Source organism: Peromyscus californicus, unplaced genomic scaffold, assembly GCF_007827085.1.
Source record: "Peromyscus californicus insignis strain IS unplaced genomic scaffold, ASM782708v3 Scaffold_10__1_contigs__length_136768540, whole genome shotgun sequence".
Lineage (NCBI taxonomy): Eukaryota > Metazoa > Chordata > Mammalia > Rodentia > Cricetidae > Peromyscus > Peromyscus californicus.
Genome location: NW_026294391.1, coordinates 83,463,963 through 83,479,101, shown reverse-complemented (window position 1 = coordinate 83,479,101; position 15,139 = coordinate 83,463,963). Strand labels below are relative to the sequence as shown.

The 15,139-nt window shown below is 40.3% G+C and overlaps 1 protein-coding gene across 1 annotated transcript in view; it reads left to right on the top strand.

The window, feature by feature from the left end:
- Positions 1 to 384: 384 nt before the first annotated feature.
- Nox1 (NADPH oxidase 1) overlaps positions 385 to 15,139 on the top strand; it is a 28,310-nt gene continuing 13,555 nt past the window's right edge. Inside the window, exons 1-7 of the mRNA XM_052748937.1 lie at positions 385 to 417; positions 2,407 to 2,526; positions 6,227 to 6,322; positions 13,941 to 14,051; positions 14,263 to 14,347; positions 14,668 to 14,816; positions 14,923 to 15,104. Of these exons, the coding sequence (XP_052604897.1) occupies positions 385 to 417; positions 2,407 to 2,526; positions 6,227 to 6,322; positions 13,941 to 14,051; positions 14,263 to 14,347; positions 14,668 to 14,816; positions 14,923 to 15,104 (776 nt within the window). The remainder of the gene's footprint in view (positions 418 to 2,406; positions 2,527 to 6,226; positions 6,323 to 13,940; positions 14,052 to 14,262; positions 14,348 to 14,667; positions 14,817 to 14,922; positions 15,105 to 15,139) is intronic.

Sequence of the window (15,139 nt, the reverse complement as noted above, 5' to 3'; positions counted from 1 at the left end):
GTACATCAAAATTCTGCTTTACACAGTACATAAAAATTCAACTCCAGCAATTGATACACTCTAATTAAAAAAAAACACTTAGGAATTATGCTAAACCTAGAAGCTACAGATTGCCAAATCAAAAAAGAAAACAAATGAATTCAAAACACAATTGTGAAAGGCCAAAACCATGAAGTTTTAGAAGAAAATATATGAGGCTATCCTAACATCTGTGTAATAATGGATTACTAAAACAAGTCACAAAATATGTTAATCATAAAGAAAATGACTGAGAATCAGAGCACATAAAACTTAAGAATTTTTCACTTATCAGAAACCAGTAGCAAAAGACTACAAAGATAGGCTTGGGAAGATGGCCAAGTGGGTAAGTGCTGTTGTACCGGCATGGAGAACCTTGACTGTATCTTCATCAACCATGTAAAAGCCTGTGTGCTGGGGTTGCCTGCAATCTCAGAGCCTGCTGTGCTGAGATAGTTGGACCTCTGGGGCTTGCTGGCTATTCAGTCCATCTAAAACACATGCTTCAGGTTAATGAGAGAGCTGTCTCAAAAAAATCAACTGAAGCCTGACAATGAAACACTTGCCATTGACCTATGGCCTCTACCACATACATGGGCACCCACACTTGCACACTTGCATATATCACTCATGATTTAAAAAAGACAAAGAAAATGTGAATCTGCAACTACAATCAATAAAAGAACTCTAAAAATGTTTAAGCAGGGGAAAATAAGACAATAGGAATATAGATTTAAATAAAACCTACAAACCAGAGGAGACATTTATCAATAGTGAAAATGCAAGTACTAACAGTTGAATTAAAAGATGCTTAGTTTAATAATCTTAAAAGTTTACATGAAGGAAGTGAGTCTCTTCTGCAGAGCTCATTGGAGCAGGCAGTTCCATGAGTGCTTTAGACCAGCTTATCTGTGAAAAGCATTTGCAAATCTCAGGATCCAGGAATTCCACTCCTGGGTATAAGCCTTAGACAAAATGTGGTGTATTTGTGGCACTCCATTAATACTACCCCATCATCACTCCATCAACAGTAGAATGAATGAATGGATTCAGGCAGTGCAACTGAATTGCAACTACTTACACCAACATGTGTGACTCTCCAAAGAAAAGCTGTTGAAGAAAGCAAAACACAGAAGCATGCAATGCATACATACAGCTATATTTCTTTCACAAAAATTCAAACTAAGAAAAAAAATCAGAATGGAAATAAGTGAAGAGTTTGTGAGCCATGCACTTATAGTTATGAAACATCCAAAGAAAAAGGGGAATTAGTGCCTCAAATCTCAGGTTGCATGTGGTGAAGGAGAGAAAAGAGACATGATTAAAGAGGAACCCCCTAGGGACTGGAAGATACTGGGAACAATTGTTCTGTTTTTTTTTAACCACAAAGTCAGAACATAGGTATTAATTCTTCACAATTATTCTGTAATTTACACACACACACACACACACACACACACACACACACACACACACACATTGTGTACTCTTGTGTGTGTATCTTAGTATTTTAGAAAGGAATAATTTCAGTGCCCAGAACTCAACAATGAGCTCTAGTTTACCCACCATACTAGAGGACAACCACCTTCCTACTTTTGAAAGCTCCGTGTCTGTTTTGAATAAGGTGCACATTTCATATTCTGTTTGTCCTTCCAGCCAGTCAAGTTCTCCTCGGCACACTTATCATACCCATCAGTCTGGAATCCTCCTGCAGGGAAACTGGTTTACTGAAATTTCTGAGTTGGCTGAACTATGGTCTAGTGGCCGCTGCTGTTCTAATATAGCTCCTGACGGTCCAGCTCCAAAAGGCTTCATTGGTCTGGAAATGTATCTCAGTTTGATAGAGTATTTGCCTAATGTGGAAGAAGTCCTACTTTTGACCCCCAGTATTGCATAAAGTAGGTGTGGGATGCACTCCTATAATCCCAGGAGGCAAGAAGATCAGAGCCCAAAGTCATCCTCAGCCACACAGTATGATTAAGGCCAGCGCGGTTACGTGAAGTCTGTCTCAAACAAAACAAAATGGAAACTTTCTTAAAACACATGCTTCCCCCTTTGCTTCTCTTGTAGTTAATCTGTGTATAGTCTCCGCCTAATTATGTTTCTCGTGTAAAATTTAAACAAATGTCTTATCTCGTAAAGTAGTGCTTTATGAAGTCACTTTGTTAAGATTATCAGAGAGACTATTTTGACACAAGAAGACTGCTATTTCCTGAAAGGGCGAAAACCTCATCAGGGAAAACCCCTGTGGTTGTCATAGGCAGGGCTTGTCTACCTAAGCTGATAACACAGTTTCATCTAGAAGAGGAAGGCAGAATTCACTTTTGGAAGCTTTGTAAGTAGGTGTGCATTTTTGCATCTTGCACACTCAGACCTTGAGCTGGACAGAAAGAAGTGTTTATCAAGAGGGAGCTCTCCAGAATCCTCATTGCTGCTATGGAGGCTCCGAACTTGCACTTGACAATGGGAAACTGGCTGGCTAACCACTGGCTTTCAGTTTTGTTTCTGGTAAGTGGCATTTCATTTCCTATTAATTAGGAATTTTATCAGAGTAAGAAGACATCATGTTTGTTAATATTTGGGAAGTTATTCAAAAGAGAAAGCATCTATAGCAATTATTTGGCTTGTCAAAGCCAGTTATCATTTAGAAAAAGCCAACTCTAGGCCAGATGAGAGAACAAAGCCAAATGATTTGCAGTTGTTCATGTTTCCAAACCATGAGGACTTGCGGTTGAAATTTGTTTCCATTTTTTCTCTTTCCTGTCTTCTTTCCAACTGTTGCCGTGGAGTCTTCATTTCTATCTTCCCTATATTGTTGCCATCAAGATTTCATAAAATAATTGACTGCCTGAGATGAAAGTGATCTTCGAGATCATCTTGACCTAGCAATGCTCAATAGAAATATACTATGAGTCACTTGAGGAATTTCTAAATTATCTCACACTTGTGCTGAAAAGGATAAGAAGAAACAGATGAGATTTGAGCGATGCAATTCATGGGCATTCTTTCAGCATGTCATCAATACAGACAATTTCAATATAATTTCTATTGCTCAATTGTTTCTAGGTCTTTGGAAGAGCATGTGTACTTTACATGCACAGCACATCTCAATCAGAATTAGCACACTTCAAGTGTTTCATAACTACATGCTGATGGCTAGCTACTGCATTACACGGTTCCCCGAGTTTTATGAAGGAAATCAATCTAGACTGCGCAGTGAATTGGCAAACAATGACTCCAACCCAGTTCACTGGTATTCAGGCTAGAACTTGCTCACCATTCCATCTATATGGGATCCCTTTCTACACACACATACACACACATTTTTCATACACATGCATGCACACAGGCATACACACATATACACACACATTTGTATACATACACAGACACACACGCACACACACATGTATACACACATACTCATGCATGCACACAAACACACATACACACCACCTTTTTTCTTCCTATGTTTGTAAGTCACACCTAAACGTGAGGTTCCCACGTCCTTCTCCACTCTGAGTATTTTATTTCTCTCCTGGGGCTCTTGACTCTTTTTTTTTTCTTTTTTCTATTGCTTTTCTTGAACCCTATAGGACTTTTCAGGTGCTTCAGAGACAAAGTATGCAGTGACCTTGGAGGAATTTTTACTTAGTATTTAATGAAAACCCAAGAGCTTTTTAAATCAGGCTATCCCATGACTTATATTTTTAATACTCAGTGTCCCGTGTTTAGTTCCTTCTCCACTATAACAGAGAGATCACTAGCTTAGGGGAAGGGAAATCTGGCAAGTACTTTCAGTTCTGCTACTGGATGACCTTGACCAAATTATTTATCCTTTCCAGACTTCAGGTCCTCCATGGTGTGGGTGGCGAGGGATCAGCTGGAGAAGGGACGGGTGGCTAATCAAGTGAATTGATTAGCTTCGGATAAAGGCTGTTCGCTGCTCTAAAAGCCACTGCACTTCCCCCTCCTTTTATTTTTTATTATTTTTTTTTGGCTGGGGAAATTCATCACTTATAGGGATGAGTCACATTTAACTCTCTGGCTTCTAGTTCCCCCCCTTCCTTTGGCAGCCCTGATGGCAAGCTCAACTTCTTGCTATCTCTGGTATGCACTCCCATGTACACGTTTGAAATAGTGAATACATTACTCAGAATATTTTGACTCCTCTTTCTCCCCAGGTCTTGCGCTTCACCTTCTTTTCCATTCCCAGTGGGAAATGCAATTCCTGACTCCCAGATGTTGCTGTTAATTCACTTCCTGGGCCTACAAGTGTTGATGGGCTGATACAGAGCTTTGTGTTCCTGTGTCCATCTCACATCTGGAAATATTTCTGATCCCCAAAACGAGCTTTTTTTTTCTGTTCACCAAACTCATTTCCCTCCCATTTTATTTGTTAGACAATTTCATATAAGAATACTATATTTATACCATTCCCCTCTCCTTCCTCCAAATCCTCCCATACACCTCCCACTCCTCAGATTCATGGTCTCTTATTCTTTAATTACTCTTAAAGTACCTATGCCTTCCAATTTTCTTTTTCCACTAGCATCAAACAGTCTCTAAAAGCCATTCAATTCTGAAAAAGAATTCTGGGCAAAGGAGGCAGGAGGGAATTGATTGGATGTGGTGTCTGTTGTTCCTGCTACTTTGGAGGCTGGAGTGGAAGCTTGTCTAAAGCTTAGGAGTTCAAGACTAGCTTGGGTCAAACCAGCTACAATGAGACCCCATCTCTCACACACAAAAGAAGAGGAGGAAAGGCAGGAGGGATGGAGGGAGGAAAAAAGACAGAAGAAGGAAAGAAGGGAGGAAGGAAGGAAGGAAGGAAAGGAAAGGAAGGGAGGAAGGAAGGGAGGAAGGAAGAAAGGAAGGAAGGAAGGAAGGAGGGAAGGAAGGAAGGATGGCGTGAGCAAGCTACTTTGGTAATAACAGAACTTCAACATGTAGTTAGCATTTCGTAAGCTTGTACTATACATAAAGCATTGCATTACTCACTTCACATGCATTAGTTCTTGCAAGCCCCACGACATGGCTCTGAGATAGATACCTCATTTTATAAGTGAAAGAATTGATTCAAGAACTAACTATGTCTAAGATTACAGAGGTACTAAGTGGTGGCACCGGAACTTGAGCCTCAGATGTTTGACTCCAATGTTACACTTACAACCACTTTACTGTACTGCTCCTGGCCTGTGAGTGGTCTATATCTAGGGAATACGAATGGGCCATGCCCCAGGCTAAGACCCTTTGCCAGTGGGCTGAAATGATTCTTAGTGATTTGGGGTCGGGGTGTATGAAAAGGCATCCCAGTGCTATAGAAATCTGCTCAGTTGCAGACTAGCACCTCCAAACTTAGGCTAGAGTTCAATTGATTCATCTCCATGGCAACACATAGTGGGTTCCAAATTACCCTCTTACCCAATGTGCAGAGGTTTAGACAGGCACACACAGTCCTTACAGCTCACACAACTCCAAAACAATACGTTAGTTTGCAAAAAAGTCTCACAACCAGCAGGAAAATAATATGTCAGGGTATAATTAAAGAGTCAGACACATCTGGGAATGGTTTAGTCTTTTTCCAGTGGGCATTGTTTAAAAGATGCTAAATTTATTCTTTGTTTCTTCAGAAATTCACATGGTCACTTAGTGCCATCTTCTAGGTGTGATCGTTGAAAGCTCCAGCCAGTCCGGCAAGTGGCAGATGTTTCTGAAGAAAGCTGGACACGGGTTTTAAGTTTTTGCAAGCTGTTTGTTCTCTGTTCCAGCTACTCAGCTTCACCATAGCATCATGGAAATCTCCATAAACGATATGGAAAAGAGTAGACATGCCAATCCCACTTTATTTATAGTCAATGACATTTGAGTCTCATGTATATATATTTTATGTCATGATATGTTATCCTGTCAATGTTTTCAACCATTGAAAGTGAAAACAAAATTGCAAACATTTTGAGTTTGAAGGACACGTAAATCTGATGATGAGCCATGTGTGGGCCACGGGCCTCAGGTTGCTGACCCTCCTCATTAGCATCTGATGCATGTCTCAGATTGTCCACTCGGAAAACAGGTTGGATAATAGCAGGATTATATTAATTTAAAATGAAAATGGAGGAACACAAAATGCTCAAGATGTCCATATTATTTCCTAACCCTTCCGTACATCTTTCCCAATTCCTCCATATTACTTGCTTGTTTTTTCTTCTAGGTTTCTTGGTTGGGGCTCAACATTTTTCTGTTTGTGTATGCCTTCCTGAATTATGAGAAGTCTGACAAGTACTTTTACACAAGAGAAATTCTTGGGGTGAGTACTGTGCTTGTGATGTGGACAGTTTCTATGTTGGGTGTTTCTTTTTGTTTTCCTTTTTTAAGACGTAGTTTTCCTGTGTCCCACGATGGCCTCGCTCTTGCCATCCTCATGGCCTGGCCTCCCGAACAGCTGAGATTATAGGCAGGGACCAGCAGGCCTGCCTACTGTTTTCTTCTGTTGTTGATGTTGTTTGTTACAACCTTCCATTGCCACTCCTTTCTGACCCAGCTCTTTGATTTCTTCTGGTTTACCAGGGGGAAAATGCAGATGCTCATTCAAATTTGAATTTCAGGTAAATGATGAGCCATGTTGATATATAGACACTCCACTCCAGTTATATACATAAGTATACAAAGATATTCACTTTCATGAGACTTTTTTTTTTTTTTTGAGACAGGGTCTCATCTGCCTCTTGGCTTCCGGAAAGCTGGGATTCAAGGTGTGTAACACCATGCCTGGCTTCATGTGAAGTTCTAATTTGCTACATCTGACAGTGTGCACACTCCTCGGGCCCAGTAAGGAAAACATGGCCCAATAAGGAAAACTTGAACTAACGAGAACTATTGGGCAATGCCTCGCAACTGGTTTTCCAAAGCTCAGGTGACCCTACAGGGAGCCAGAAGGCTACCTAGCTAGAACTCCTGTCTCTGCTTCTACTTTGGCCAGAGCAGCCTTCACTTGCCATATGGCCTCCTGCATAGGATTTTAAGAGCTTGCTGAGGATAAATATAAATTGTAGTACACTTATCTGGTATGCTCAAGTCCCAGGTTCAATTCCTAGCAATGCAAATAATGTTCTGAATAATATTAATATATATCATTAACTTACATTAATTAATATTATAATTAGTTTTTATATTATAAATTAAAATATTTAAGGAAGAAATAAAAACAAATAAAAAAGAAAACAGAGAAATTAAAAAGGAAATCTTGGTTGGGGCTTGTGAGATGGGCTGGCAGGTAAAGGCAATTGGCACTAAGCCAGATGACCTGAATTTGATACCTGCGACTCACATGGAGGAAGGAAAGAACTGACTCCTGCAAGTTGTCCTCTGACTTACACACACACACACACACACACACACACACACACACACACACACACACACACATAAATGTAATTAAAAAATTAAAGGAAAACTTGGAAACCACTGCTGTGGTTTAATGCCTCCCTGTGAAAAAAGAGGGATACCCAGGGGTTTGGGAGGCTGGAAGGGAGGCTGTACACTGCTACAGAACTCAAGGTCTACAGAAACGTTGGATTATCTCCAGGTAAGAACAGAGATGAGTAGGCTGGCTGGAAAGGTGCCAGGTCAAGTACAGAAAGGGGGGAGGTGGGAGTTAGCTGAGTGCACCGGTTTGGAGGTGTCCAGGTGGAAACTTGGAGGTGAGGCAGCTGCTTCTCAGAGGGGTGCACCTGGGCCCTACCTAGTTAGGAGAGAAAATGTGCTTTCCACTTCTCTGTACTATGGAGTAACAGACAGGGGATTTGTTAAAACACTTTCATCTTGACATAGCTTTATTTCAATAGCTTTCCCCAAAGACTCACTCAATGTTCACATGTAAAGGAAGCTCTCCTTTAAAAACCCTTTTTCTCATTATAATCAAAGGACACACGTTGAGATCACAGTGAATGTGAATGTTCTGTTCATTGCTTATTTCATCCTGCTGTTTTCTATTTTAAAAGTTCATTCTCTATCCCCTTTTAGAAACTAGAACTCCAAAGGAAGTGTTAATTTGTCTTAAAATAGCTTTATATTAATAGGACGATGCAATAAATATGACTAGTTATTAAGAACTTGCTTACTTCATGACCAAAAAGTCAGTTGCAGAGAAATGAATCATACTGATATCCTGTGGCTGCTTCAATTTTTAAAGCTTTATTTAAAAATGAATTATAGGCATAGAGAACCACTCAGGAATTGCATAAAAACACTAACCCGGAAGCCATAATATATACACAAAGGACCTGTAGGGTATACATGTATGAATGTATTTAAAATTTTAAATAAGATAAATACTTTTTTAACAAGTCCTGACAGGACATTATGAGACAAGTATGCCACTGAGTTTTTCTTCTGTTGACCATCCACTGCTGGGCACGCAGCCTACACTTAAGAGTAGTTTGTTTACCTAGTGAGACTCCCTTGGGAGAAACAACTTCCATTTGCCAGTGGTTAGCAATTGGAGATAGCTTCTGGGTTAAGGATGGGGGCTGTGTCCACTTCTCTTTCCAGCTCTAGGACCCCTGCATCTGGTAGAGACCCATGGAGGCCCTTTGCATAATGCCTCTGTCTCAGTGAGTCTGTATGTGCATTGGTCCTATTGTGTTTAGAAAGCCTTGTTTTATTGGTGTCCTCCATCCTCTCTGGCTCTTACAGTCTTTCTGCTTCCTCTTTTGCAGGGTTCCCTGAGCCCTGAGGGGAGGGATTTGATGGGGACATCCCACTTAGGATCAAGTGTTCCAAGGTCTCAGGTTCTGTGTTTCTTGTGCCGTTTCTTGAGTTCTTTTCCTTCTGTTTTGTTCTATTTCATTTTATAGTTTTTATTTTATCTTATCATTATATTATATTATATATTATATTATATTATATTATATTATATTATATATTCACTTAGAAGCTTGCTTATTTTCTAGTGAGAGACAGAAAGAAGGTGGATTTGGAAGGGAAGGAAGGTGAGGAAGAGCTGCGGGGGAGTAAGGAGAGGGGAAACTGTACTTGGGATATATCATGTGAGAAAAAAGTATTTTCTTTTTAAAAATTCTATTTATTTATATTTTATGTATGAGTGCTCTGCATGCATACCTGCACACCAGAAGAGGGCATCATATCTCATTACAGATGGTTGTGAGCCACCATGTGGTTGCCGGGAATTGAACTCAGGACCTCTGGAAGAGGAGCCAGTGCTCTTAACCACTGAGCCATCTCTCCAGCCCCTGGAAAAAATGTATTTTCAATAAAAAAATAAAGATGAACTATAAATGATGCTGCTTTCAGTGAGATCAAAGTGTGTCAGTAACATGTGAAAACTCCTTTTATCCCACTCCCCAGAGGTCAGCACTATTAATAGATTGCTGCATGCTTTAAACAGTCACACTGATGTATTCACAAATGCATCAGGCACACATTTTGTTTCTGTTCCAAGGTAGGTAATATTGTTCATTTACTTTTTTAATTTAAATATAGTGAAAGTTGTTTTTGTTTAATATCTATGTCTACAAATATGGTGGGACTCATATATATATATATATATATATATATATATATATATATATATATATATATATATATATATATTTAATTCAGTCAAAAAAGGATCACACTACAGATACTGGGTGGAAATCACTTCCTACACTCAATGTATCTTTGATATCTTTTTATGTGATCTTAGTGGAGCCAGTTCATCCCAGCTTACAATAGTAAGCATCTCTCCCCAACTCTGCATTCAAGGACCTCAAGCTGGTATCTTGAAATCATGTTTGCATTATCCAAATAGGCAGATGCTTGAAATGGAGAGACTCCATTTAACAGGCATAAACTGTTTGTGGTCTGTTAGCAGAGGGAGAGACAAACAAAATGCAGTGTATAAACAGCAAATGGCTTTCTTCTTTCGACTGTTAAGAAGAAACAGAATTAGGTTATTTGCAGAAAAATGGATGTAACTGAATATAACTATATGAAGTGAATCAAATCAGCCCTGGGAAGGCAAATGTGTTGGTTTCTTTCACTGGCAGGTCTCGAGTTCTATGTGAAGAAATAAAACCACACATGTGTAGATGACAGGAAAGTAGAAGTAAAACTGGTGGGGGGCAAGATGATTAAAAGGCAGGGGAGAGATGAGGGAAAGAAGGGTAGGAGGGGAGGGAGGGAATATGATCAACATACAATATACTGGTACAAAAGAAAACTTGAAAATGATCAAGCTTAAGTTTTAAAAGCTGGCTTTTTAAATATCTGCAATGCCTACACCACTGTGTTTCATGTTTGAAGAGAATTATCAGACCTTTATATTAATAGACCATAATTGATTGAATCATTTACATAGGGTAATTTAAAATTCATGCTCACCTTGGGAGAACAGAGAACCACTCAATTAACTATGAATCGCTGCAGCGAAGGAGCAGAGGGAGGAGTTTAAACCCACAGTAAATGAGGCCTCACTGACCACAGGATTTCAATAACATTGGTTGATGTAGAGAAATGAATATACATTGGAATAGTTCCACATTCTGCAATTGGGTGAAATAAAAGTTGTTTTTGTTTGCTTGTTTGTTTCTAAAAAGAATTTATCTTGGATGGATAACTGCCACAGAATGTGGAGATGGGAAATTACAGTCCTATATTTTCAATTTACTTGCCAATTTTAGCTTCAAGAATCCTCTGTGACTCAGATAAGTACACTGTGGGAGCCAATGTGGAAAGGCAAGAGCTTTGAGATGAGCAGAGACAATTTCATCTGCAATGGACCAGGCTGTCTCTACCAAACCCAGGCAGAGTGTCACTCAGCAGAGGGAGAGAACACGGCTCATGTGAAGTCTGAAATGGGAAGCAGCAGGACAGCTTTGTTCACCGTGCTGCCTCCGTTGAGAGCCAGTGTGGATACCAGGCGATCTTGACCTGGCTTGCTTCACTGAGGTTACACTGTCCTGGGTTTAGGTTGTATGTAAAAATGGTTGTTGGTTTTTTTTTTAAAGTTGAATATATTTCTTCTTCCCTCTCTCCCTCTCTCCCTCCCACCCTCCCTTGCTTCCTTCCTTTTTCCAGTTACCATATAAAGAAATAAAGGGTTTTCATGATGGCAGTTTCTTACACACATGTCAATTTTACTTTGTTCTTATTCCCTTTCCTCCTGCAGAGCCTTCCCCAATCTCCCCTATGCCCAACTTGCTGGTTCCCTCTTTTGAAATGTTTCCTCTTCTGCTTTCATGTCACATGTAATCCATTACTCTCTCATTTGTTCCTTCTTCCACCTTCCTTAAGGACGTGCTCTTTCCCCACAGTCCTTTCTTCTTTCATGGCCTGCATGCACACAGACGCAGACAGATACACACAGAGGCAGACAGATACACACAGACGCAGACAGATACACACAGAGGCAGATAGATACACACAGACCCAGACAGATACACACAGAGGCAGACAGATACACACAGAGGCAGACAGATACACACAGACGCACACAGATACACACAGACACACACAGATACACACAGATGCAGACAGATACACACAGACGCAGGCAGATACACACAGACGCAGACAGATACACACAGAGGCAGATAGATACACACAGACCCAGACAGATATACACAGAGGCAGACAGATACACACAGAGGCAGACAGATACACACAGAGGCAGACAGATACACACAGACGCAGGCAGATACACACAGAGGCAGACAGATACACACAGAGGCAGACAGATACACACAGAGGCAGACAGATACACACAGACGCAGGCAGATACACACAGAGGCAGACAGATACACACAGAGGCAGACAGATACACACAGACGCACACAGATACACACAGACGCACACAGATACACACAGAGAGACACATGCAAGCTACAGCCAGAGTCATTTCTTTCTTTCCACCATGTATGTCTTGGGAATCAAATTCAGATTGACAGTAAGCACCTTTACCAGATGAGCCATCTCACTAGCCCCTGAAAAACCTTTCAATTTCATCTGATTCAACTTTTCAATTTTGGGGTTTATGTCCTGGGTTACTAGAGTCTTTTGCAGAAAGCCCATAGTTATATCTTGACATGTCTTCCTATGTCTTCCACATTGAGAGTTTGAGGCCTTAAATTCAGGTCTCTAATCCATTTTGAATTGATATTTTTGTTCAGAGTAAGTTATACGGATTTAGTTTCTTCCTTCAACAGATGTATATCCAGTTTTTCCAGCACCATTAGGCTGATTTTTTTCCCCAATATGTGTTTTTGACACTGTTGTCAAATATTGGGTGCGGGTAGGTATATGAGTTTATTTCTGGGTCCTCTTTTCTATTACATCAGCCTATAGCTGTTTTATAAAATCACTTACTTTCTGTGTGTGGTATAGGTGCATCTGTGTGTGTGTATAGGTGTGAGTACTTCTGTTCAAAAGCCAGGAGCTGTCAGGTCTTCTGCTCTATCACTCTCCACATTATTCCTTTGAGACAGAGTCTCTCTCTGAACCTGGAGCTAGGCTGGTGGTCAGCAAGCTCTGGTGATACTCCTGTCTCCACCCACATTCCTCAAGCATTGTAGTTACAGATGTTGCTGTCATGCCTGGCTTTGTACATGGGCGCTAGGGGTTAGAACTCAGTTCCTCACGCTAACATAGCAATGTTCTTACCTGCTTCACCATCTCCCCATCCCTTTATATGTGTTTTTGTGACATTATCATGCCATTTTGTTGTTATGGTTCTGTAGTATAATTTGAGATCAGGTTTTGTGATACTGATAGCATTATTCTTTCTGCTAAGGATTTCTTTTTTGTACTTCCATATCAATTTTATATTGTTTTTTTCTCATTCTGTGAAGAATGTCATTGGAACTGTGAGGGGAATTGCATTGTAGGCTACTTTCATTAATATAACCATTTTAACAATATTGATTTTCCCCATCCATGAGCGTGAGAGGTATGCATTAATAATTATTTTAAAAGATTAAGAAATTGTGAACTTTCACCCATACTTGTCTGTTTAGTTGTTTACAGGCATACATGTAAGACTCACTAATTAGCTGAACTGCAATGAAAAATAGCCTAGCTGCTCCCCCACCCAATTACTACTATAAGATTGTCATAATTCATAAATAGCAGTCCAAAAAAACATAAAGCAAATTAGAGACCAGTTGTATAGAGTTGAGAGGTTGTGTTTAGCTGCCATGACCAGCCTATACATTTTACTGTTCTTGCTTTATGCTCCCTGGTCACTCAAGGAAATTATCCTGAAGTTCTGCACTTAGAAATTACACTTTCTCAGGGAATAATGCTTACCTAGGCCCTGTGTCCCATGCCCAGCACTGAGCAAAGAAAGGCTCTCCCTTCTATCTCTAGCTATATTTAAGAATATTGCTCCAAGTGTTACATTTTAAATATGTCTTATACAACTGGTTACATTTTTATTTTCTAAGCAAGTATTGCTTTCTTAAAATTTCAACATTAGAAAATGTATAAAAAAGAATAAAATTGTCATCATCCATAATTGTACCTTTAAATATAAGCTTTAGTTAAAAAAATACATAAAAGTATATATGATCTCCAAGGCTATTTTATAAAGGGCAAACAATAAAATTATAGTTAAATACATGAAATAAAAGTATCCATTGTAAAATATCGCATCCACAGACTGTATTTGCTAATGTGCAATTACTGAATCTTGTTTATGTTCACATTAGTAAATATATCACCCGAAATTTCCAAAACACTGTCATGGGAATTGAGTCTCAATTCCAGTTAGTAAGCTCAGCCCATTTTCTCCCTTGGGCAAAGAGACTGGCCTGGTATGCTGGTTACTCCAATGTCCATTTGCTCATCTTAGAAAATTGGACTGGACCAGTCCTCACCTGCTAGATGCTGAGATAACGTAGCAGTCTCTCCTCTCTCCTCTCTTCCAGACTGCCTTGGCCTTTGCCCGAGCCTCTGCTTTCTGCTTGAATTTTAACAGCATGGTGATCCTGCTTCCTGTGTGTCGTAATCTGCTGTCCTTCCTGAGGGGTACCTGCTCAGTGAGTTCTGGCTGTGTTTAACTCAGCTTTCACATTAAAGAAACAGTCCCTGAACAGTTCACTACCAAGTCTCTAGGAATGGAACCCAGAGGTCTCCTTTGGTGGATGAGGATGGTTGGGTACTGGTATGCTGTGGCTAAGGCAGACATGTTGGTGGAATTTCATTAAGACTGGCTGGTGACACCTGACCAGGATGACTTTGCATTTGTAGTTTTGCAACCGCACACTGAGAAAGCCATTGGATCACAACCTCATCTTTCATAAGTTGGTGGCATATATGATCTGCGTATTCACAGGTAACTCGGACAAAGCATGCAACCATGGACAACAGGTGATTCAAGGCACAGTGTCATTCGCCTGTGCATATAAACATTAGAAAATATTTAACGAGCACCTGGAGCTCTTTACGAAACACCTTTTTAGACCCGTATTCATGGAGTATATAATCTATTCCTTTGGGAACTGAATGGGGGGTGGTGAGGGAGGTCTTGGGCCTTTCTGTGTTGAGTACATACTGTGGACTCAGTATTCTGCTGGGCACTCTAGGTGGAGGTCTCTTATTTCAGAGGGGTATGGTTGCCATAATGTTCCTGACACCTCCCATCTTTCCATTTAGCTATTCATGTCATTGCACACCTATTTAACTTTGAACGCTACAGCAGAAGCCAGCAGGCCATGGATGGATCTCTTGCCTCTGTTCTCTCCAACCTAGCTCATGAGAAAGAAGGAGATTCTTGGCTAAATCCCATCCAGTCTCCAAACACGGTGAGGTGATTTGATGGAAAAGCCTGGGTATCTATCTGGTCATGATCCAGAAGATCATGGTATTCTAGGGGGATTTTGTGCCAGGCTGACATCTCTCCTTTTGCAGACAGTGATGTATGCAACATTTACCAGTGTTGCTGGCCTTACTGGAGTGATTGCCACAACAGCCTTGGTACTCATGGTAACTTCAGCTGTGGAGTTTATCCGTAGGAATTATTTTGAGCTCTTCTGGTATACACATCATCTTTTTATCGTCTATATCATCTGCTTAGGAATCCATGGCCTGGGGTAAGGTCTTTAGATCCCATTCTCACGTCCCAGCC